At 44.6% G+C, this 26,404-nt stretch overlaps 1 protein-coding gene across 1 annotated transcript in view; it reads right to left on the bottom strand.

Moving 5' to 3' along the window:
- Positions 1 to 26,200, bottom strand: part of LOC137528227 (HHIP-like protein 1) — a 47,845-nt gene extending 21,645 nt beyond the window's left edge. Inside the window, exons 1-3 of the mRNA XM_068249508.1 lie at positions 25,728 to 26,200; positions 17,888 to 18,534; positions 7,804 to 7,947 (exon numbers count right to left, since the gene is read on the bottom strand). Of these exons, the coding sequence (XP_068105609.1) occupies positions 7,804 to 7,947; positions 17,888 to 18,534; positions 25,728 to 25,991 (1,055 nt within the window). The 5' untranslated portion in view covers positions 25,992 to 26,200. The remainder of the gene's footprint in view (positions 1 to 7,803; positions 7,948 to 17,887; positions 18,535 to 25,727) is intronic.
- Positions 26,201 to 26,404: the final 204 nt, after the last annotated feature.

Here is a 26,404-nt window from a genome sequence, read left to right as displayed (position 1 = left end):
ACAGAACCCTCTCTGTACCTGTCCCTAACCCCTAACCCCCCCTGGTGGTGCCTAACCCTAACCACCCCCCTGGAGGTGCCTAACCCTAACCACCCCCCCTGGTGGTGCCTAACCATAACCACCCCCCTGGTGGTGCCTAACCCTAACCACCCCTCTGGAGGTACCTAAACCTAAGCACCTCCTGGTGGTGCCTAACCCTAAATCTCCCCTAGTGGTGCCTAACCCCAACCTTGACAGTGTTACATTAAATCCATTCACCGTTTTGCAGTTAAATAACTTCTACAGTTTGGCTTATTAGGTTAGCTATTGATAAATAACGTTACTGTGTGCAATAACGTCTGCTGTTTGGCATATGAACGGCGCTATTGATAAATAATGTTACTGTGGGCAATAACGTCTGCTGTTTGGCATATGAACGGCGCTATTGATAAATAATGTTACTGTGTGCAGTTTTTCTTCTTTTTTCCCTGTGCGCCATTATTATGCAGTACTAACGATAAATAGCGATAAGCGTATCTTTTTAATGCGGCGCCATTTTTACGCATAGGTGCTGTGCGCCATTATTCACTGATCCGCCTTAGTCACCTGTGTAAAAACTTAACGTACCCAATCAAGCATGTTGATCTTGCAACATGTCAGATCAACACATGCGGCCAATGTCGTCCCAAAATAGGTCGCATCATCGATCGGGCATGCTCTTGGCGGCATCGATTTTCATCTGATCCGATTAGAATAATCAAATCGGATGGTCGATCGGCTGCCAAGTCACCTGATATATGGCCACCTTTACAGGCCAAACACTAGGGGGTGGAGATAGTCATGTCTAGGAGAACTCATGGAGAAGCAAGTGATTTGTTTGATCAGCTGATAGATTTGCAAAGACAACTTTACTTACGGTAACGTCTTTTCCGGTAGTTAGGAGGACAGCACCCCTGGATGAGACTTGTCTCCCTCCCCACCGTGGACAGGAACTGCAAAAGAACAAATTTGCATAAGCAACAGGCAGCCTGCTATATAAGCCACTTACTTTGCTGCTATACCTCAGTTAATATAAAAGATAATACGGACACTAAAATGCTTATACAAACCTCTGATGCTCCACCCACAAAGGGCGGGTTGTAGGGGTGCTGTCCTCCTGACTACCGGAAAAGACGTTACCGTAAGTAAAGTTGTCTTTCCCGGATCAGCACTCGGACAGCACCCCTGGATGAGACGATATACTAGAGATCAGGTTTAGGGCGGGACCACTGCTTGCAGAACCTTCCTTCCAAAGGATAAATCTGTGCTTGCAGATACATTGAGTCGATAATGTTTTACAAAGGTGTTATGACTCGACCATGTTGCAGCTCTGCATATCTGCTCAATGGAGGCCCCTGCCCTCTCTGCCCATGAAGTAGAAATGCCTCTCGTAGAATGAGCTCTGACCGAGGATGTTAATGTCTTCCCCTGCACCTGGTATGCTGCTACAATTGCCTGTTTGATTCAGCGCGCTAAGGTTGTCTTGGAAGCTCTATTTCCTTTTGTCTTCCCAGCAAATAGGACAAACATTGCGTCTGACTTTCTCCATGAATTAGACCTTTCCAAATACTGTAATAGACTCCTTCTTACATCCAGTAGATGTAGTCTCTTCTCTTTATCATTTGTTGGATTTTCACAAAATGATGGGATATATATTTCTTGATTCCTGTGGAAAGAAGAAACAACTTTCGGTAGAAATGCTGCGTCCGGACGTAATGTTACTCTATCCTCTGAAATAACACAGTACGGCTCTTTTATGGATAGCGCTTGTAGCTCTCCTATCCTTCTTGCTGTAGTAATAGCTATAAGAAATATGGTCTTTAATGTCAGGAATTTGTCCGATACCTGAGATAAAGGTTCAAATGGAGACTCACATAATCCCTGTAATACCACATTAAGATCCCAAGCAGGTATTCTTGATCGTACAGATGGCTTTAGTCTCTTTAATGCCTGAAAAAAACGGATAATATAGTCTTCCTGTGCTAATTTTCTTTCCAGAAACACACTTAATGCTGAAACCTGAACCTTCAGAGTACTAATACTGAGGCCCTTCTTATAGCCACACTGTAAGAATTCCAAAACTGATCTAAGTGATCTATTGTTGAAAAGATCCGTTAGTGCACCAGTCATTAAAGACTCTCCATGCCTTCTGGTAAATTACTCTAGTTACCTTCTTTCTACTATTGAGCAATGTCTCTGCAAGACCATCTGAGAACCCCTTGGATTTCAGTATTACCCACTCAGGTTCCAGGCCGATAGGTGAAGTAGACTCAGATCTGGATGCAACACTGGGCCCTGCGATAACAAGTCCTGCATCAGCGGTAGGACTATTGGCTCTGATATCGCTAGAGATTGAAGTAATGTGAACCAAGGACGTTTGGGCCACAATGGGGCAATCAATATGACCCTGAATGATCTTCTTCAATACTCTTGAAAGTAATGGAATTGGCGGAAAGGCATACATCATCATGTTGCCCCAACTTATCGAGAACGCATCCACTGCCCAAGGAGAATCCTCCTGATACAGGGCACAAAATCTTTGACATTTTGAGTTCTTTTTCCTGGCGAATAGATCCAGTTCTGGACATCCCCATTGAGAACTTATCATCTGAAAAGCCCTTGGGTTGAGTGACCATTCGTTCTGGTCTAACTTCTCCCTGCTTAGATAATCCGCCACCTGGTTTGATGTCCCCTTTAGATGACGTGCCTGTAACGATCTGACATTGTTCTCTGACCAAAACATAATTTTTGATGTTTGCTTCCATAACATCTGACTCCTCGTGCCTCCCTGTCTGTTTAAAAAGGCTACTGCTCTGTTGTCGGATTTTATCATCACATGCGTTCCTTTGATCTGATCCCTGAAGTGTAACAGTGCCCTCCATACTGCTTCTAGCTCTCTGCTGTTCGATGACCTTGAGCTCATCTGTACAGACCATTGTCCCTGAGCCGGAAGAGCATCCAAATGTGCTCCCCAACCCCATAAACTGGCATCTGTTGTGATTATGCTTTGATCTGGGTACTTCCATAAACGGCCTGTCGAAAGATGAACTCGATGCTGCCACCAAAGCAGGGATACTTTTATGTTGTGAGGGATAGGGATCCTCTTGTCCAATACCGTAAGGCTCCTGTTCCATGATCTGAGTATCCATAACTGCAGAACCCTTGCGTGGAATTGTCCCCACTGTACTGCGGGAAATGAGGCTGTTAGAAGCCCGAGTACTGCCATTGCTCTTCTCAGTGATATTGTCTTTGCATTCTGAAAGGAAAAAATAGCGTTTAGAATTACAGAAATTTTTCTATCAGGCATGAAGATCCTCTCTTTCCTAGTATCAATGTTGAAACCTAGAAATTCTATGACCTGGGATGGAACTAAGGAAGACTTCTCCCAATTAATGAGCCAACCCAACTGCAGAAGATAATCTAACGTAGATTCTGTCTGCAATCTTACCCCTTCTGCTGAAGGTCCCCAAATCAGAAAATCATCTAAATATCCGAGGATATTGACTCCCTTTAATCTAAGGTCAGCTAGAACTTCAGACATGACCTTGGTAAACAGCCAAGGGGCAGATGAGAGTCCAAAAGGAAGAGCAATAAACTGAAAATGTCTTACCTCTTCCTCCATGTGGACTGCAAATCTTAGATACTGTTGAGATGACGGATGGATGGGTAGGTGAAGGTATGCATCCTTGAGATCTAGGGAGGCAAGAAAATCGTTTTTCTGCAGGAGATGAACCACAGATTTTATATTGTCCATTCTGAACTTTCTGTATTTTACATTTAGATTTAAGCTCTTCAGGTTCAGAATGAACCGGTAAGATCCCTGCGGCTTTTTCACCAGAAACACTGTAGAATAGAACCCTTTTTCTCTCTGACAACTTGGGACATATCTTATTACCCCCTTGTCTAGTAGGGATAGGACCTCGTTCTGTAATGCCTGACACCTTGTTTGGTTTTGTGGTTGGGGAGTAATGCAAAACCTCAGAGGAGGATGCTGATTGAATTCGATCCGGTATCCCTCTGATACAATCTTTAGCAGCCACTGACTTGTAAACCGAGGCTGCCATTCCTCTAAAAAAATTTGCAACCCTCCCCCCCACTGGGATTCTGGCGTCATTGCTTATCCTGCCTTTTGGCCGGATTAAAGTTGGGTTTTGATTTCTGTGGTCTGTATGGAGCCCAACGCTTACCCTTGGAGGACTTGGAGTCCTGCTCTGACCTGTTAGGGGGACGAAATGGCCGCTTATACTGGAATGGTCTTTTCTTCTCTGGAAAATTTTTCTTTCTATCTGAAGTTCTATCTAGTGTATCATCCAACTTGGATCCAAACAGAAGCCCACCTTCACATGGTATTCCGCACAATTTAGATTTTGAGGCATTATCACCACTCCAAGTTTTAACCCATATGCCTCTTCTAGCTGAGTTAACCAAGGCAGTTGTTCTAGCCGTAAGCTTAACAGTGTCATCCGATGCATCCACCATATAATTGGAGGCATTTAAAACCTTAGGAAAGTCATCAAGAATTTTGTCTCGAGGAACCCCAGAAGCAATTTTATCTTGCATTTCTATTAGCCATGACCTTAATGATCTGCTCACTGCAGTGGAGGCTACTGCGGGTTTAAAGTCAAGGAAGAGGATTCCCATGCTCTACTCAGAAGGTTGTCCATCTTTTTGTCAATTGGGTCTTTCAGACTACCAAAGTCTTCAAATAATAAATCCGTTTTCTTTGACACCCTTGAAAAAGATGGGTCCAACCTAGGCGGAGGGCCCCAAAATCCCTGGTCCTCCGGAGAGAAAGGATAACGATTGGATAAGGATCTAGGCCAAAAGGCTCGCTTCTCAGGGTTATCCCATTCCTTCTTAATCATACCCTTTAGGGTGGAATGAACTGGGATAAACTGAGGCTGGTGATCCGCCAAAGTTTTGTACATCTCATCCAAAGGTGTCAAAGACTTTTTCTCTGTCTTGATACCCATTGTATCATACATAGCCCCCAATAAATCTTTCATTAAATCAGTTGAGAAAGCAAATTTTGATCTGTCAACATTAGAGACCTCCTCTTCCATATCTGATGGCTGATCTAACTCAGAAATCTCTCCCTCAGATAATTTAGAACCTTCTATTTCACTCTCTCTTCTACGCTTAGATCCGGAGGGACCCGGCTGGGGTAAATTCAGAACAGGGGATGCCGGAACAACAACTGTAGGCACTGAATCCATATTTCCACTAGTTCCTGGAACCTCAGAAGCAACTATAGACTGTGAAGCAATGGCAGAGTCTTTAATCTCTTTAATTGCTGAAGACATCTCAGATCTCATCCAGCCCATTAAATCTTTAAATATGACAGGTGATTCATCCTTAACAACCGTCTCTGTACAATTCTGACATAACTTCTTAGAGGATGATGAAGAAAAACGATTGTTACAAATTGCACACTTCTTCTCAGACCTGCTTGACCCATGCTGACCGGATTGAGCAGCAGATTTGTCAGTTTTATCACTTTTATCAGATTTGTCCGACTTGTCATGTTTTTTAGGCTACAAAAAACCACAAACAAGGAACAAATATTACTAGAGGTTCCATAGTAAATAATAATAACAAGCAGGAGTATTTCAGATACCACATCTACTTGCCAGAGAGGGGTCTTGTCCAGACTTAGCAGACTGCAAAGGAGCTGAACCTGAAGCGTCCTCCATGACTTCCAGTAACATCTGAGTCATGGACTCACCTCCAAATAAATACCTCTAACAGACCCAGCTGATAACACTTAATGCCGCCCCTGCCGCATAATTATGCAAATCAGCTCACATACCTTAAATAATCAGCCTAGGCTGATTCCCTCTCACCGCCGCGGCCCTGCCGCCTGATTGGCCCGGCGTCTTAATGTAATTACAATCAGCTGTTCCGCTGATTCACCTTTCTCCGCCGCGGCCCCTGCCGCTCTGCAGACCTCAGATCACGCGGGACGCCAGCGCGTGACTACTTCCGGGTAAAGCGGAAGTGACCTCTTCATGCGCGCGCCTGCGTGCATAACACCGCTGCCTTCCTTGGAGAAGCCTCCCATTCGCTGCAGGACTCCCCACTGATCACTGCTCAGCTCTAATCGGAGTCCTGCTACACGCTGCCCCTGCCGACTGACATGGATGGCACCCTGGAGACCTCTCCCTCCGTTCCGTCCGGGACAGGAAACTATACTGAGGTATAGCAGCAAAGTAAGTGGCTTATATAGCAGGCTGCCTGTTGCTTATGCAAATTTGTTCTTTTGCAGTTCCTGTCCACGGTGGGGAGGGAGACAAGTCTCATCCAGGGGTGCTGTCCGAGTGACGATCCGGGAAAGCTCTATCGAGCTCACCTGCTGCGTCACCCATTGACTTGGATCACTGCATAATCTGTGCGGTAGGCACAGATCATGTGGTAACTCGCTGCAGCCATTGCGGTGATTTGGATACGTCCACCGCACCGCATCACATGATGTTTGTAAGTCTCTATAGACTTGCATGGCCCTTGCCACGGGAAAGAGTAACACAGTGTGACGTAGTGAGCAAGAGGCGTGAGTCACTCACAATATATAAACTGCATTTCCACTTATAAATTCTACACTGAATGTCCCAGTATGTGTTGTTATTCTTCTAATATCAGTGTAGAATATACAGCCTCTATGGATGGCTGGGACATACCAGCGCTGCTCTAAAGAAATGCTAGAGTAACAGCAGAGCTTTTAGGCCACATTTACAGTGGTGCATTGCGGTGTAGTGTAACGAGCGCTATGTAACGGGGCTTACCGCAGTACAATGCACCACCTATGCAACTTTCACAGTGTGGCGAGTGTGTTGCAGTACATAGGAATGCGGTTTGGTAACGCACTGCATGCAATGTATTACCGCAAAATGCACGTTAATGGTTACAGCGAAGCATATTTTTCATTGACTGTATATGGCGTAACGTGCGGCGCCGCTTTCCTGATCCGTTGCGTTCCTGCTGTCAGAGGGAGCACAATAGTCACTGTGAACACGGCCTTAATCAGCCAGACTTTCTTTTATACCTTGTATACACTTTTAACTTCGGTTGCCTGTAACAATTATTCGGGACCATTTTGGATGCCTACTGAAAGTATGGACAAGTGGTCCCCTGCCACCCTTTGTCTAGCCATAAGTGATCAGGCACACTGGAAAATCATAATATACTGTTACTTCCCAACGCAGGCGACAGTGGTTGACAACACAAACACTAATTGTCCTTCTCCCCTTTCCATAATGCAGAACATGCTGATCTGCAAACAGCCAGGCAATGTGTTCTTACAGGAGAAGGCCTCCCAAGACCAGACTACCCAGTGTGATTGTTTTGAATACCGGGTGCTGTAAGTGTTACTGAGCTTTATAATTCACGTCAGTGTTAGAAAATGGAAAAACTATTCTGTAAGCCTCTATATATCCATTACCTCTGTAAGGTAATGGATATATATTCATGTTTTTCAACTTTGCATACCTTTCTCTACATGTTGGAGACAAGAGCTGTACTATACCCCTTCTTGTTTTGTATTTTATAATCAATAACATTGATTTATTAAAAAGAAAACGGAAATACTATGAAATCACTGTATATAATACAGGAGCTGCCTGCAGAGGTGGTAAGGCAAGGGCTTGCATTGCTAAATGTACACAGGGTACAAGTATATATTTATGCTGTAACCAATAAATTATGATGTTGATTATCTTCCTATCCATGGTTGACAATGCACATGTCATAAGTATGCATGCGGATTTTCATGGCAGAACCATTGATGCTTACTTGTTCTGGGCATTCCCAAATTCTCCGAATGGATCACCAGCCCGTCCTCCATCGCCAGTGAAGATGTACAGATATCCGTCAGCTCCAAACAGGATCTGCCCCCCATTGTGGTTGGATGCGGGTTCTGTCACTTCTAGGATTATTCTAGAATACACAGATATGATAGTATGTAAGAGAATACACAGATATGATAGTATGTAAGAGAATACACAGATATGATAGTATGTAAGAGAATACACAGATATGATAGTATGTAAGTCAGTCCATAACACATACAGAACATAGACAATTATTTACAAGTGCAAGATCTTGCCTATTACTCCAGGAATCGAATGGTAGAAGGCTTGATTACACTCCGAGAAAAAGCTAAACCTGGGAACATGGCCAGATTTTCAGTAAGGCACTGTAGGCTCGTGCCTATAGGCGCCTTATGTGAGAGTGTCACTCACACTCCCTCCCACTAGCACTAGCTCTGCATGTAGTAGCATTCTTGTGTATTGTGTCTTTAAGGGTCCTCGCTTTAGGAGGTCATCAGTCAAGGACCCTTACAATACCGAAAAATGCCACCGGTGTAATGCAGAGCTGTCACTAGCAGGACAGAGGTTGTGACTGCATCTGGGCCCCTGCATCAGAAGGCCCGCACTCCTATAACTACTGAATGAGCTCTGCATTGGCACTATAAAGATCATCCCTATTTTTTCTTTAAATATTGGTGTTCATAAACAAACAGTCCCTCTACCCTCCATCCTAGGCTCTCAAACTGCAGCTGTGAGTAGAAAGCAGATTTTGGCGCACAGTCTAGTGTGATAACTAAATTTACAGCTCTGGTGGGGTCAAGGTATAATTTGCACTGGGGTCTATGGCTCTGTATGTACACCACCAGTTGTGGATTACAGTTTTGACAAGCAGTCAATATTTATGATAGAGACCAGTCTTGGTCTGGGGGTTCTGCAAAGCAAACAGAGTTGCAGGTACCACCATAGCTCGTAACTGTCACTTCTTTGGAGGGACAGTCCCTCTTTGGGAACCCTGTCCCTCTTTCTGCCGCATGTATTCCCCTTTCATCAGTCACGTACAGATGTATGTAAATATATGTATTTTTCTACAGAAAAATGTGTTTAATTGACTCTAAATTCTATTTCCATCTTTTAAATTGATTTATTTCTAAATGTTAATATGAGGGAAAATTAATCAGGATAAATGTGGTTTGTTTTATAAAACAACATACTTTTCTTATGAAAACTTTATAGTATGAGTGACTAGGGGTGTGTCAGGGGAGTGATCAGGGGTGTGGCTCAAGTGACCTTCTTCCATTATCTGAAAAAATTGGGAGGCACTGCAAAGCCTACTTTCAGTTCCCAATGTTAGTCCTATATGCTAGGAGACAGCATATAATAATTATTATTATTTATTATTTTGTATTTATATAGAGCCGACATCTTCTGCAGCGCTTTACAGAGTATATACAGTCTTGTCACTAACTGTCCCTCAGAGGGGCTCACATTCTAATCCCTACCATAGCCATATGTCTATATTGTGTAGTGTATGTATCATAGTCTAGGGCCAATTTAGGGGGAAGCCAATTAACTTATCTGTATGTTTTCTTGTGGGAGGAAACCGGAGTGCCCGGAGAAAACACACGCAGACACGGGGAGAACATACAAAACTCCTTGCAGATGTTGACCTAGCTGGGATAATAGAACAGACTTCATTATTGCATGACATAATAAAGCCTATATCCAGAAGCGATCACCTTGTGCTGAGACAGCACCGCTCACAGGGCAATCTGTGTTAGCTGCAGAGATTTTTACCTTATTTATTATTTATTGTAATTATAAAGTACCAACATATTACGCAGCTATGCAAATTGATAAATGGGTCAAAGGGACCCTGAACAGCAGTTAAAAAAAAGCTTCCTTCAGCCCCCCTGTAGCCCCCGAGGTCCCTCAGCATCATCCGGGTCCCCTCCATGGTGCTGCTGGGGGCTCCATTAGGTGCGCGACATCGGCCAAAGTTGCACATGCGCGACCCGTTTAGGCACCCGGCGCGTCATCACACCTGTCGCTGTAAGGGTCCTACACATGCGCAGTACCTGAAAGACTGAACCTCTGAAGTCGCCAGGTTTACAGAGCTGCCAGCGGGACCACGGAGGGGACACAGAGGACACCTAGGGACATCGTGGGCTATGGGCGGGCTGGAGGAAGCCCAAGGTAAGTCCAGATTTGCTTTTTTTTTTACCACTGCTCAGGGTCCCTTTAACATACAAGAGTTCTGGGTCACCATGAGCTTGCTGGTTAGTCTTTAACATACAAGATAAGACATACAAGGAGCTCACAAACAACACAAGACTATGCAGGACAGGACACTTGACATTCTGAATGTCCTTTTCTTTGTAGAACATCCTGAGGAGGCTGCACACACTTCTATTTTCATCCAGCATTCTACTTACAACACTGTGGATAGCTTATCCTTTCCTCTGCGCTTCCTTCCTGCCAGCAGACTCCTCACCACAAACTATATGTTACATCGCTGCAGACAATTGGGACAGAAAGCATGATGCAGACACATTCCTGGTAACAGGAATGCTGCTGGTGAGGGTTGTGAATGATGGAGAGAACATACCGCAGGCCCTTATTCACATGGTCTGTGTATCATTCTGGATTGTGTGCAGATTATCTACTAGGGCTAGATATCTATTTCCTGGAATGAAGTATAATAGAACCATCAAAACCTCCAACAGTTCTTCTATGTGCCTCAGTGTTACACATCAATAATGTGCCCGCAACTCCTTTTATACATGCATGGTATACCTGCATTGCATTACCCTATTTTGCCACAATGGACCGCAAAAGCAATTAAAGTCTATGGAGACATTCACACTTACTGCGGTCCCTTGTGGTGTGCCGGAAGTACAGTGGCATAAAAAGCAAATCTGAACTTACCTGGGGCTTCCTCCAGCCCCCGTAGCCCGCGAGGTCCCTTGGTGTCCTCTTGGTCCCCTCCGTGGTCCTGCTGCAGCTCCGCAAACCTGGCAATTCAACTTAAGTCGCACATGCACCCGACGCATCATTGCGCCTGTCGCCACAAAGGTCCTGCGCATGCGTGGTCCAGTCTTTCAAGTACTGCGCATGAACAGCACCTTTACAGCAATGGGCACGATGACGCAACGGGTGCCTGGATAGGCCGCACATGTGCGACTTTGGCTGAAGTCGCTCACCTACCGGAGACGCCAGCGGGATCACGGAGGGGACCCGGAGGACGCAGAAGGAACTTGTGGTCTACAGGGGGCTGGAGGAAACCACAGGTAGGTCCAGAATTGCTTTTTTACATCTGTTCAGGCAGGGAACGCACTCGCCTTTCAGTTTTCCACGCGCGTTTTTCTGCGTACATTTCCTGCACACCAAGTGTGTTTTTATGCAAGAAAACGCACACATTTTTTCACAGCAGCTGATGTAATTGATAGAGAAAACTGACAAAATGTGCAGAGTCATCATGCAGAATGTCAGTTTTTTTTCTGCATGCGAAAAACACATTAAGTGTGAACTAGCCCATTGATTAACATGAGTTCTCAGTTTTTCTGTGCAGAAAACGCACACGAAAATAATCAAGTGTGTTCCCTGCCTCAGAGTCCTGCATGGTGCTTGGGGTAATGGTAGTCTATGGGCGACGCACGTAGTGTAAACGACGGAGTACGATCCATCACAAGGCACATGAGCAGACAGACGGGAATCCCAGGGAACCCTTGTGATGTCTAGCAGGGAGTATGTCAATGAGTGGGGAGCAGCGCTATGACCCTGTTGGCGCACTGTGCCGCAGGGTAATACACTAGTCATTTGTTGCGGTGCAATGCAACAGGAGCATCACAACTCAAAAAATAAATGTAAAACCGGCCTCAGTGTTACTTACTAATGGGCCCCAGTGTCCAGTGTTACATATCATTGTGTGCCTCAGTGTTATATATCATCGTGCCACAGTGCTGCCTATCGTACCTCAGCTATAGCATCCTGTATGTTGTGCAGCGGATAGTTTACAATGAGCTGAGCACCGTGTGCAGAGGATTCCGGATCCCTGTGTGTACGTGCCGAAATCTCTGTCCGCTTCTCCCACTCCTCACCACAAAGTATATATTCTCCACCGCCAGACAATTAATATGGAAACAGCTGCGTCACATTGCCATTCTCAGATTACTATTCACAAATAAATCAGGCAGTTCTCTGCAACCTCCCAAATACCAGATGAGATCCAGGCAGCCTGAAGTCCATCAAGCTCCTGCTGTAGAGTAATAACTCAGAGGTACAGATGCTGGAACAGCAGGCCAATCTATTTTGAATTATTTACCCTTTTTATATAGAGCTGCTGCCATATTATGAAACACTCTACAAAATCTGTTGGACAAATTACATCACTTACTGTCCCTCAGCAGAGCTCACAATCTATTCATATGCCTTAAAGTAAGACTGAGACGAAGAGGGGAAAAAAATGTATACATACCTGGGGCTTCCCCCAGCCCCCTTGCTGTCCTCCTCTGCCTCCTGGTTCTTCTGAAATTGGCCACAGAAAATCCTCCTGTCCCTGGCGTACTGCGCATGCTCGGCCACACTCCCTGGTCTGTAGCATCCTGTGCAGTACTGCACAGGCGCATAACCCTCCCGCCCATGTGAGCACAACAGGGGAGTGCGTTTGGCCAGACTGCATCCGAGCCGACTGGCCTCAACTGGAGGACTTTTCGGGGCCAGTTTCAAAATATCCAGGAGGCGGAGGAGGACGGTAAGGGTGCAGTAAGCCTGGAGGGGGTTCGAGGATGCCCCAGGTATGTATGGATTCCCCCCTCTTCGTCTCAGGTACACTTTAAGCTTGGTAAACATCTTCAATTTTGATTGGCGAATCACTGACCAATTTTGCCACCTTCGTGTAGTATGAGAGTTTACCCACAAAATCTGCTCATAGTATTCAAAATCTACTTAAAGCTCAGTACACGCGTCCTATTTTGATTGGCCAATGACTGACTAATTTTACTACCTACATGTAGCATAATGGCCAACACTTTTTGAGTACTATGAACAAATTCTGTAGATAATCTCTCACACTACGTGGAAGACGTAAAATTGTCCAATTATTGGTCAATCAAAATTGAAGGTACAGTATGTACCAGGCTAAAGGGTGCATACACACTTCCAAATTTGATTGGCCAATTTTACCACCTCCATGTAGTATGAGAAGTCACCTACATAATCAGCTGTTAGTATTCAAAATCTGTTAGCTCTCCTACTACATGGAGGTGGGAAAAAATGGTCATTGATTTGCCAATCAAAGTTGCATGTGCCTGGCTAAACTCTCTGAGATGAGAATGAAGGACCTCTTTTAATGCAAAACATCTGGTAGAAATCATCCTCACCCAACACCTCTCTAGCCACAGCCACACATACTGTCACACTGGTCCTTTCTACTATCACTACTTTTCCCCTTCTCTAATTAAGGAAAGCAGGAGTACTTCATGCTGTAGAGTGGCTTTGGAATCTCAGAAAAATAGGAAAAGAGTCCTGTAGTGGCCCCTTGCCACTGTGCTCGATCGGTCTCAAATTGCTTTGAGGAATATCAGAGTTTAAACTGCTTCCATGGCCAGCTCAGTCCCCCTGACCTCAATCCTATTGAGCATTCATAGGATGAAGTTGAAAGGTCACTTCAAAGCTTGGAAACACCACCATCCAATCTGACCCAATTTAGAGCTGCCATTATGTCAGCATAGGACAACATTCCTCAGCAACGGTATCAGCATCTTGTTGGGTCCATGCCAAGGAGAAGATCGGCTATGATCAGAGCTATAGGTGTGCCAACTCGTTATTATAGGTTGTCTCTGATTTCTCTGGCCACTCAGCGTAGTATGATTAGCAGGTGGCTGCTTGCTGACATTATTACCTATAAATGATTTCTGTGTAAACTACTTTGTTCTGCTTAAGTTGCTGGACCTCCTTCCACCCTATTGTTTAATCTGGCAGATTGCAAGTAAACGCTCTGTAAGTACACTTCTGAAGTGTGGAGACTGTTCCTTTGAACTAAATTAACAGTTGTCTACACAGAATCTTGGCATTACAATGCAGTATTACAAGCTGCCAGCTACCTTGAGAAAAAAAGAGCTTAATTCCATCAGCTGCCTTTGGAAAGAAACATTACAGGTACAGGATCCTGTACTGGCCCCCAAGCATACGATTCATATCAAATGGGGCCCTACAGGCACGTACCCACAATGTGACTTTTCATGTTATTTCTCCTGCAGCTGGTGTTTTTTTGCATGAATAGCGATCGTTTCCATGATTTTGTGATGTAGGTACATGTGCGCGATGTTTTGAGCCAAGCTACGATTACGTCCGTCACGGCGGATCATTAAGATTCCCGACGACTCCCGTGCAAAGTCCTGTGATCAGTTGAACTCTCGTTCGCGCCTGTCATGTGCCATCGCGTGTTCCTGTGATAGGAAGAGGGATCGGGGAACGCTTATTCGTCGCGTCGCCGTGGCTTCCCCGATCCTACTTCTGGTGAGTATGTAGCATTAGCAAGATGGCAGATGGGGACTGAAGATCAGAAAACAAGAATAAGAAGAATCTACCACTGAAGTTCAGTCAGAGGTTGTTTGAGAGACAACCCAATTTTATGGGTACCTTGCATTCAGTACATACCTCGCATACACTGTAAAAGGTGATAATGCACCAGGTCTGGCTTCCCGGCTTCTGTTGTCATTGTAGGCAAGATTTAGGCATTGCAGACCATGAATGATCAGCTTTTGCCCACTGACAGATTGTGCTGATGGTGCCACGCCTCTGGCTGCATGCTTGTCCAAGACTGGTAACATAATTCTCGTATCTGGGTCAGTTTTAGGAAGGGTTACAGCTACAGTAGAGTCTTGGTTATCCGGCACTGGTGGGGGATGAAAAACTGATCCACCAGAAGGATCAGTTTTTATTTGGGCATCAGTTTTTCATCTGTGACTTACATTCCCTGATGCATCTGTCAATATGGAATTATCGCAGTCTCCTTATATTTGCAATCAGTTCAGTTGAACAGACCAAATGGATCTATTTCAAATGGACTAATGTGAACAGATCCTATTGATACAACATAGGATGCATCCATCGGAATACAGCACGTTCCATTCTGGAAACATTTCTATGGACAGTGTGAACTGGCCCTAAGTGTGCTTTCTGGTTGCTTGAGACTCCATGTTAAAAATAGGCCTAGCTAACACAGTACTATACATCCCGCTCTATATACTTTCCATGAACTCTGTATTAAAAGTTGGAACCCAGTCTTTAAAGAGAGTCTGAAGCCTTTTAAAAATCACCCTTTTATTAGCCATTTTTGTAAAGCAGTATCAGCCAAGCTAAACGGCTGCATTCCCGTGGCAGAATGAGGTAATTAAACTCCCCAAATCCCTGGGGCCAAATGCGTGGATCGCCTCCTAATAGAGGCAGAGCTTAGCGCTGTAGCTCTGCCTTTACTCGCGTCAATCCCTGCTGATCGCCGCCTCTCCTCGCTTCTCTCAGTCTTCTTTCACTGAGAGAGGCGGGGGAGAGGCGGCGATAAGTGGAGGATTGACGCGAATGGAGGCAGAACTACAGCGCTAAGCTCTGCCTCCCCGGGCAGCAAAATTTTGCCTCGGTATTTAGCGGGTTTAATTACCTCATTCTGACGTGGGAATGTGGCATTTTAGCTTGGCTGATACTGCTTTACATAAATGGCTAATAAAAAGGTGATTTTAAAAGGCTTTAGAGTCTCTTTAAGCATAGCAGAGCCCACAAACCGCCAAAGATGTTGCCTTCACCCCTATGCGTACTGCCGGCGCTTTGTGCCAATTGGTTGAGACTGCTGGTTTGTTTCAGATAACCAGGACTCTACTGTAAAATTATTGATCACCAAAAAGGCTTAAGCCTTAAAAAAAGACGGCTTCGAGGTTTAATTTTCTGTTCATCTACCATTTATCTGCTCTACCACTGTTTGCCTCTGCACGCTTATCCACTAGAGCAGGGGTCCCCAACCACCGGGCCGGGGCCCACTGCCGGTCCGTTGGCAGTTTTCCTCCGGGCCGCGGCGTCTGGCCTCTCGCCCCTTCCGCCCCGCGGCCGCCGCTCCTTTTACCTTATGAGCGGCGGCTGCTCATATCCTCATATTCCCCCAGGCGCCGCTCTCCTCTAATCCGCATCTGTTATTACAGCATCGCGTATTGCGGCTGCTGTAAGGAAGGGAAGGAAGCACGGCAGGGTTCCCATGGTAACGGCGATGCATATCGTCGCTACAGGAAGCCACTGCCACGCTTCCTTCCCTTCCTTACAGCAGCCGCAATACGCGATGCTGTAATAAAAGATGCGGATTAGAGGAGAGCGGCGCCTGGGGGAATATGAGGAAGGAAGCGGCCGCCGCTCATAAGGTAACAGGAGCGGCGGCCGTGGGGGGAACTACCTACACACCCACCCACACTTAAGCGCTATACTAGCTATACTGGGCACTATACTAGGCACTTTGCTAGCTATAATGGGCACTATACTAGCTATACTGGGCGCTATACTAGCTATACTGGGCACTATACTAGGCACTTTACTAGCTATACTGGGCACTATACTAGCTATACTGGTCACTATACTAGCTATATTGATCACTATACTAGCTATACTGGGCACTATACTAGCTATACTGGGCGCTATACTGGGCACTATACTAGGCACTTTACTAGCTATACTGGGCACTATACTAGCTATACTGGTCACTATACTAGCTATATTGGTCACTATACTAGCTATACTGGGCACTATACTAGTTATACTCGGCACTATACTAGTTATACTCGGCACTATACTAGTTATACTCGGCACTATACTAGTTATACTCGGCACTATACTAGTTATACTCGGCACTATACTAGTTATACTCGGCACTATACTAGTTATACTCGGCACTATACTAGTTATACTGGGCACTATACTAGTTATACTGGGCACTATACTAGTTATACTGGGCACTATACTAGCTATACTGGGCACTATACTAGCTATACTGGTCACTATATTAGCTATACTGGGCACTATATTAGCTATACTGGGGCACTATACTAGTTATACTGGGCACTATACTAGTTATACTGGGCACTATACTAGCTATACTAGGCACTTTACTAGCTATACTGGGCACTATACTAGCTATACTGGGCACTATACTAGCTAGCTCCCAATCTAACCATTAGGGTCAATTTAGGGCTAGGCCAATTAACTTATCTGTATGTCTTGGGATGTGGGAGGAAACCGGAGTGCCCAAAGGAAACCCACAGACACATGGAGAACATTCAAACTCCGCGCATAGTGCCCTGGCTGGGATCAAACCGGGTACCCAGCGCTGCAAGGCAAGAGTGCTAACCACTAGTTCCTGGCTGGGGAAAGAATACCTGAGTACAGTACTAGGACAAGACCAGGCAAATGGATATCTGGCTACTCAGTGACCACTTTAATCATTTCAAGTGGATTTTTGGACTCTGGTAAACAATGGAGCAGTGCAGAAGTATAAGAACAATCATCTGACTGCAGTATAGACATGCCTACTGCATGTCAACAGTGGAAGGTGCTGCAGTGCCATATATACAGATTCAGAAGGAAAATCAATAATAATGTAATTGCTTTATTGATCAAATGGTATATTGCACCTCCGCAGAGAGAACACTTTGTTGGCCATGAGAATCGTGCAGCCAGCTAGGACGTCAGACATGGCAGATGAAGTAAGTGTTCTTACAAACAGGGAGATGCTACACTAGTGAAAAGCACACCCAAAATATTATTTGGCCAGAGTCTGAGCCTCTGAGTAGTTCATCTACGGATCCACCCAGTTACTATTTCTTGTTCAGGTGTTCCATCACCTCAGCTATGTCACACAGTGTGTTATTTAGCACATTTATCCCCACTGACCACCACAAGTAAAATAGTTATGTTTCCTGAAATAATTGTAAAATTAGTTTCAGTACATACATTTTTCAGTACATATTCAGGAAGTCTCCTTCCAATACATATTCAGGAAGTCTCCTTCCAATAGTTATTTCTAAGAGCCATACCGTTCTGATTTGTGGTCCGCCATGTTCACATCCTGCGTAGAGACGTGGAACTCTGCTATTCGTATCTTCTCTTCCTTCTTTGCATAGATAGAATAATAGACATAAAACTTTCCATTGTGACGATAGTCGGGATGCATGGCAATGCCAAGGAATCCTCTCTCATCTCCTGCCCATGGGGAGGTCAATACAGCTTTGGAGACATTAAGGAATGGTTTGTCCACTCGTGATCCATTAGGCAGATAGACCCACACATAGCCCATTTGCTCAGCTATGAAAAAGCGATGTGTCCCATCATTGGCGTGAACCATAGCTACCGGATTGCGCAATCCATTGGCAATCTCTTGTAAGCAAAGCTGGAGACACCCCTCTTCATCTTCCTTCACTTCCCCCAGGCCACTGTTCAGTTCTGCATTAGTGAGGACATTGGGGTAGCAATAGTTTACATCATCTAGTGTCAGGTAGCGGCAGAATTTGACCACATCGCTTTCTAGGTTTGAAAGGTCCTTGCCCTCAATGATCAGACTAAGCGTGGACCGACACCGGAACCAGAACTCGGTACAGTAATTACCGCAGAGACCGGGAAGTTCACGAAGGGGTGTGTTGGCATCTTCAGCATCGTATAAATGGGCTGCATAAGGTGAACACTCCTAATAAAACAAAACAAAAAAGTTAATTGCAAGAACTAAACTGTATATTGATCAAATAAGAATCCGAGATAGATTGAAGGAGCAAAATAAGGCATATAGTTTTATGTATTAGACTTAAAGAGGGATAAAACTCTGACATAACATTCAATAAAAATGTTTTCCCACTTTTTATTACCCATAGTTACAACAGGAGCCCAATAGCGCAGTATGTCACTCAGTTTGTTGGGGGGAAAAAAAGAGTATTCAAAATATTCTCAGAGTGGGTTGCGCAACCAACCACATGAAGCAGGTGGAGAACACATGACCATCTCCACTCGGGGACCTCCAGGGATGGCTGGATGTAAGGTGATCACATCCTTGGTACGACCAGTGGCAGGGCCACTGTAGACCGTAACTTCCTCCCCTTCTGGGAAGCAGGGGAGGTGAGCTAGCACGACGACAAAGAGGCGCCCAGGATAAGGTGAGTTCAAAACGAAAAAAGGTAGAGGTGGCTTACCTCTCAGGATGACACAATCAATTTGTAAAGGATAAAGCTGGTGCAAATAAAAACTTTATCCTTTACCAATTATGTCATCCTGAAAAGTAAGCTACTTCTATCTTTTCACGTTTGTAACAGTTTTTAACTCGGTTTTAACTTATCCTGGGCACCTCTTCACCCTTGTTGAGTTACCATATTTTCTTTTGTGCACAAGTAATATCGGGGCTGATTCACTAATGGTAGCACTGTTTAACAGCGAGAGTTATCAGCTGTTACAAGCACTGTGAGGCTGCATTTCCACTTGTGCGGTGGGAATCGTCGCGGAAAAAAATTGCATGCGGATGCGAATTTTGCATGCGGGTCTATGCGAATTTTCATGCGAATTCGCATGGATGACGATGTATGCAAATTTAACCATGGCAGTGCTGGTGTGATTTTCCATTGTTTCTATGCGAATTCACATGAAAATTCGCATACCCAAACCGCATGCTAATTTCCTGTTAAATACATTGTATGCGATTCGCATAGCGGTATGCAAATTCTGATGGCTCTGCCATGCGAATTTTTCCTGCACAGAAAAACGCAAAGGAATCCTGACAAGTGGAAACAGTCCCATTCACTTGTATTGCTATGCGAATTCGCGATAGTGGAAATGGGCCCTCAAAGTAAGTGTGCCTTAATTACTGTCATTGCATGCTAAAAGACAAATATTTATATTGCGCTTTTCTCCCGGGCGCACTCAAAGCACCAGAGCTGCAGCCACTAGGGTGCCCTCTATAGGCAGTAGCAGTGTTAGGTAGTTTTGCCCTAGGTCTCCGCACTGAATAGGTGCTGGCTTACTGAACAGGCAGAGCCGAGATTTGAACCCTGATCTCCTGTGTCAGAGGCAGAGCCCTATTGGCATCATAGCGTGCGTAATGGGTGACCGGGCAGTCAGCGTACGCTATGCTACTGAACTGCAGCATCGGGAATGCTATCAACATAACGCGGCTCCGATCCTACCGGCATCATCACTAGTGCGGGTCCAGTCACATTAAAGGACTTGATCCCTGCACTCTTATTGGCCCTTGATCCCTGCACTTGGGTCAGAGTGCGGGGATCAAGTCCTTTAATGTGACTGGACCCACACTAGTGATGATGCTGTTTGCTATGCTGCAATTCAGCAGCATAGCGTACGTACTGCCCAGTCCTCCATTATGCTCACTGCCGCCTGTTCGCCTTTTCTCCCCTGATGACGCAAGACTGCGAAACCGGTCAGGAAGATAACAGGCGGCACCATTGTCTATTGATCTACGATTGACCATTACATGCGCGCTAATCTTCTGGGGTTCCCTGTTTATGGGCCCCGTATGTGAGTTATCGTTTTTATGTCTACTGCCTTTTAAAGAAATTTTATCTAAATAAACGGGTTACGCTTAGATATTGCCGTTTTTGTTTTCCTATACAAATTCCTGAAACTTTACCTCCATACGGATGTCCACTGGATCTTCACGACGTCTGATGTTCCCTGAACGTTATCTGTGACCTGAGCCATTTCACAACCTTATAATGTGGGTTGTTGGGAGCTGGTAAGCCTTTTCTAGTTTTGATGTTTGGCGGATACCTACCTCTGAGCATTTGATATATTGTGGTGAAGAATTTACCATTCCCTACATACAATGACTTTCTAAACCTGCGCTGACCTTTGATGAATTATGCTCACTATGATGCCAATAGGGCTTGTCGCGTGCAATGACAGTAAAAGTTTATTTTGACTTTTAATTTTCAGTTCAGGTTTTCTTCAAAGCACGCTTACTTTTACAGTGCTCGTAACAGCTGTTAACTCTCGCTGTTACGCAGTGCTACCATTAGTGAAGCAACCCCATTGTCTGTATACAAATTACAAGCTCACAAAGTACAGTTTATCTGTTCTGAAAGCTGCCCAGACACTTTATTGCATAGCTGCTACATTTATATAATAAAATCTGTCTAGTGATCACTTCTCAGCTCTCTGCTTCAACAGCAGAGAGAGCTCATTTTCATCAAAGCTAGGAATGTATTGTAGCAGACAAAGAAATGTAAACAAAATAATGTTATCATCTCTTCGGATGTGGCAGGAAGCTGCCCACTGAAAAAGAAAGAGCTGTGTTTGAATGCTGTTCTGCTACAATTTGTTTTGTGGTAGTAGATTTTATGCTGTAAATAATCTTTTAGAGCAGAGAAGAAATGCTTGGTTTCAAACCACTTTAAGTGGAAGGTCTTAATGATTAATGCAGTGGAGGATAGCATGGGGCAATCTACATTTAAAGCAAAGCTTCAGGAAAAACGTTCTGTAGTCATAGAGTGGAAGTTGATTAGTACCTCTTTTGCGATTCTATGTCTGCTTGCTTGCAGTACCTCAACTAAATGACCACAGGTCCAAACTGATATATTGCACTCCCCCTTCTACAAATCTCTAAAACAGTCCCTGTAAGTGGGATTTAAATACTTCACAGATTAAGGCTCCTGCATGGACTGGTTTTATAAAAATCACCTGCCCTGCTTGTGGCTGCACTGAGGGAATGCCTGCAACTGCTCCATTGTCTGCAGTCACTGGAGGTACAGGCAAACATGGAGGAAATGATGGAGAACGTGTCCTGCTCATATGCCAATGCCTGACAGGAAAACAAACACTTGTCGCTGGTGGCTTTGCCTGCAGGGGTCTCTCTCTAGCTCATTATCCCCTATCTATCGTCTCTGGCCCCTGTCTGTATATATTTGGCTTTCAGACATAGCTCTCTTCTCATCCTCTTAGAAGGGGTTTCCGTAAAGACCACAATGGGGCCTTGTGCTGTTTCCTCTCATACATGCAAAATGTTCCCCTGTCCGGATGCCAGCTGTAATATTAACCTTACGATCTCTGGTTGGCTTGCCTCTGAAGCGAGGGAGACACGAGTGGAAAACTGGCGCATCTCATTAATTATCAGGCAGCCTGTGGTGGTGGCCAGTAACATTATATAACAGCCACATTATATGCAGCACCCATTTAAGATGCAGACGTGCCATTCCAAACCAAAGACAGACAGGAAGGAGATGGGGAGCCAACAGGAAAAGGGACATGGGAGGGGACTGAATGACAAGAGGGACAAGAGCCAGGCAGAGGTGAATGAGCGAGGCGGAGGTGGAAGAGACACCTAATAAAAGAAATAGGGCTTTGGAATAGAAAATAGGGAGAGACCTAAAAATATGTCATGTTACATCTGTGAGTCCTGAAGAACTGAAAATTCTAACATATGCTGCCGATAAGGAGCTACAAGTCTCAACATGTGCTAATTTCAGACTGCTAAGGAGATGCAATTCCCAACATAAGCTGTTGAGCACCTGCAGGTGAGGAACTGCATGTCCTAACGGGTGCTGCCGAGAAAGTACAAGTCCAAACATGAGTTGATGTCAGTCTGCTAAGGAACTACAAGTCCCAACACGAGTTGCTGTGACCCTGCTAAAGAACTGCAAGTCCCAACACGAGTTGCTGTGACCCTGCTAAAGAACTGCAAGTCCCAACATGTGTTGCTGAGGAACTGCAGTTCTCAACATGGACAGATGAGGTAGTTCAAGTATCAACATGTGCTGTTGAGGAAGTGCAAGTCCTAACTTGCTGCTGTCAACCTTCTAAGGAAATGCAGGCTGCAACCTCTGCTGCTAAGACCTACAAGTCCCAATGTGTGCTGATGAGGGATTGAAGGTTCCAAAAAGTGCTGCTGCTAAGGAACTGCATGTCTCATTATCTACTGAGGAACTGCAGGTCCCATCATCACCTCCTGAGCAACTGCACGTCCCATCATTTCCTTCTGAGGAACTGCATGTTCCATCATTCCCTACTGAGGAACTGGATGTTCCATCATCATCTACTGGGGAACTGCATGTCCCATCATCCCCTACTGAGGAACTGCATGTCCCATCATCCCCTACTGAGGAACTGGATGTTCCATCATCCCCTACTGAGGAACTGGATGTTCCATCATCCCCTACTGAGGAACTGGATGTTCCATCATCACCTACTGAGGAACTGCATGTCCCATCATCTCCTGAGAAACTGCAAGTCTCATAATCTCCTAAAGAACTGCATGTCCCATCATCTCCTCCTGATTAACTGCATACCCCATCATCTCCTTCTGAGGAACTCCATATCCCATCGTCTCATCCTAAAGTACTGAATGTCTCATGTCCTCCTGTGGAACTGCATGTCCCATCATCTCCTGAGGAACTGCATGCCCCAACATCTCCTGCTGAGTAAATGCATGTTTTATCATCTCATCCTAAAGTACTGCATGTCTCATCATCTCATACTGAGGTACTGCAGGTCTCATCATTTCCTGAGGAACTGCATGTCCCAACATCTCCTGCTGAGGAACAGCATGTCCCAACATCCCCTTCTGAGAAACTGCATGTCCCAACATCTCCTGCTGAGGAACAGCATGTCCCAACATCCCCTTCTGAGAAACTGCATGTCCCAACATCTCCTGCTGAGGAACAGTATGTCCCAACATCCCCTGCTGAAAAACTGCATGTCCCAACATCTGAAGAACTGCATGTCCCAACATCCCCTGCTGAAAAACTGCATGTCCCAACATCTGAAGAACTGCATGTCCCAACATCCCCTGCTGAAAAACTGCATGTCCCAACATCTCCTGCTGAGGAACTGCATGTCCCAACATCCCCTGCTGAAAAACTGCATGTCCCAACATCTCCTGAGGAACTGCATGCCCCAACATCTGATGGGGAATTGCAGGTCTCAGCATTTATTGTTGTCAGCCTGCTAAGGGACTACAACTCACAATGGGCCTGATTCACAAAGATTTTCTGTTAAATTATCTCACCTTAAGGGTTGATTCACAAATGTTACCTATTTTTCACCTTAACTGTAAGGAGTGCTAATGCATGAAATAAACAAATAAGAAGAGATAATTCATGAGATAAATAGATAGGGAGAGATAAACCATGAGTTATGTTAAATAAGGAGAGCTAAACCATGAGTTATGTCGAGTAAGGAGAGCTAAACCATAATTTAAGTTAGATAAGGAGAGCTAAACCATGAGTTAAGCTATATGAGGAGAGGTGAATCATGAGTTAAGTCATTTAAGGAGAGATACATTGTGAGTTAATAAATAAGATGAGATAATTTAACAGAAATGCTTTGTGAATCAGATTCCAATGTGTGCTGCTAATGAACTAGAAGTCCCAGCATGTACTGCCAAGGGTCTGCATGTCCTAACATCTCCTGAAGAACAGCAAGTCCCAACATGTGTTACCGTGAATCTGGAAGTCCCAACATGTATAATTATGGAACTGCAGGTCCCAACATGTATTACTGTGGTGGCAGTGTGCATCTGTGAAGTACAGGTTGAAGAAGGGACACTACTGACCATGTTCCTGGAAAAGGCAAATCAGAGGGCCAGTCAAGCCCGTAGTACAATGCATACAGAAAACTCTGCATCTATATTATTGGAAATATGTATGCCATAAAAGGCTAATATGTTTCACCTTATACCCCGTCCTAAATCATAGACCATGATTATCGTATGAACATTTCCAATATCACTGCAGGTTTTACCGGCATGAATGCAGAGTTTTCTTTTACATTGATTTGCTGTGTAACTACATGTGCAAGCATGGGCTACCGGGGAACTGCAAGTCATGATGTATATTCCCAAAACCTGGCTAAAATTTAAATGTGCAAAGAGTGCATGAAAAGTTTACTGGGCTTTACGCAACCTATGTAGCACATCCTATTTTTGTGGTTGCGAACCACAAATATTATATATATATATTCATATATATACACACACACACACACTCTCAATCTGGTTGCTGATGACTTGCAAGTCCCAGTATAAGAGGAGATGAAAGTCATATTACAGCTTGTTGGTCTTTAAAGACTAAGATGATGGATGTTCAGTTGCTGACAGACAAGAGAGAGGAAGATAAAATCGGTTACACGGAAGTACACCTCTACTCAGTAGAAAAGGACAATGAAATACAATATAATTCCGCCTTGCATGCAGATTTTATACAAACTGGAATTGGGTCAGTCAAATGCACTTCCTAAAAATTTCCACTGTTGGCATAGTCACACTGGGATAAAGTAAGCAGGAAAAGAGTTGGGATCTGGGTGTTAGGGTCTGGTTAGGGTTAGGCTAGGTCTATCAGATCAAGTTATGGGAAAGTATTAGGTGAAAAGTTACAATAGACTGGGAGATAGGGCAAGTATAATTTACAGCCTTAAGATTAGGCCTGGGTGAAGTTGAGAAGTCAAGGTCGGTGTTAGGCACTTGGCAAATTAAAGTTTTCAGGTGAGATTAGGCTTAAGTTTATGATTTTTGGGTAGGAGTGGTTGGTAGCAATTAGTAAGGGATTACAATTTGGGCTGGACACAAAGAAGTGGGTGAGCTTGGGGTTAGGTTAGGTTAGGGAAGACAAGAATCAGTCAGGGAATGTCAGGGATTAAAAAAAAATAACCACCACCCTGATTCCCAGTGCCATATTCACTGATGCCCACATTGTGATGCTGAAATCACAAGTACCATTTGGATTGTCCCCTCCAAAGTCTTTTACAGTTATGTAATCAATTGTACCCAAGAAAGAGCAATGGCACATAATGCCAGACCATGAAGATACAGCATCAACAGGGGTGGATACACCGACAAAGAAGTAGAAGAAAAATTATAGCAGTCATAAAATAACAGTGTAGAATAAGTACCTGACACAAGATGTTCTGTATGTACTCTCCGCAGGCACTGATCCCAATGTGGTCCAAGAATTCTGTAATGTAGTGGTACCGCTCGGAGATGGCTCTGTCCTGGCCTATGTCACAGCACCCAAATGAGGAATACGCGGTGCAAAAATTCAAGGGTTTCGATGGTTGGAAGGGTGGCTTGTAATCCAGGCACTGAGGATGACCTGTCACAAGGCAGGTACTGAGGACACAAAGAAGGCACAGGCTAACTACTGGATGGCTGGTCATGGAGGCAAAGTGGAGGATTCTGGGAAGAACAGATCTTTTCACTCCAGCAGTCTTTAAGTTTCTTCTACTTCCTCCTTATCTCTACTGTATTATATGCAGTTCCTCCCCCATCTATGTTACTCATACTCTGAGACTTTTGCTCCCCCTTCTTCTTTGATTTGATCTCAGGCTATTCTTCTTTTGCTCAGTCTGCAATCAATGAATCGCCTCGACTCATATGCCTTTCATCTCCATTCATTCTCTTCTCCATTCTGTAAGCCTACATCTCTTCCCATGTTTCTTCCTGTAACTGGCTTGCTGTCTTCGGCTTTCCCTCACATTACCCTGTCAAAGTCTCTCTGGTACCTCTATTTCTCCTGACCTGAGTTTTGTAATCCCTGAAGACTGTGTGTGAATGTGTGTGTGTCTCTCTT

Source organism: Hyperolius riggenbachi, chromosome 8 (assembly GCF_040937935.1).
Source record: "Hyperolius riggenbachi isolate aHypRig1 chromosome 8, aHypRig1.pri, whole genome shotgun sequence".
NCBI lineage: Eukaryota > Metazoa > Chordata > Amphibia > Anura > Hyperoliidae > Hyperolius > Hyperolius riggenbachi.
The sequence above is the reverse complement of the archived record's forward strand: the minus strand, read 5'-3'. Positions and strand labels throughout refer to the sequence as shown.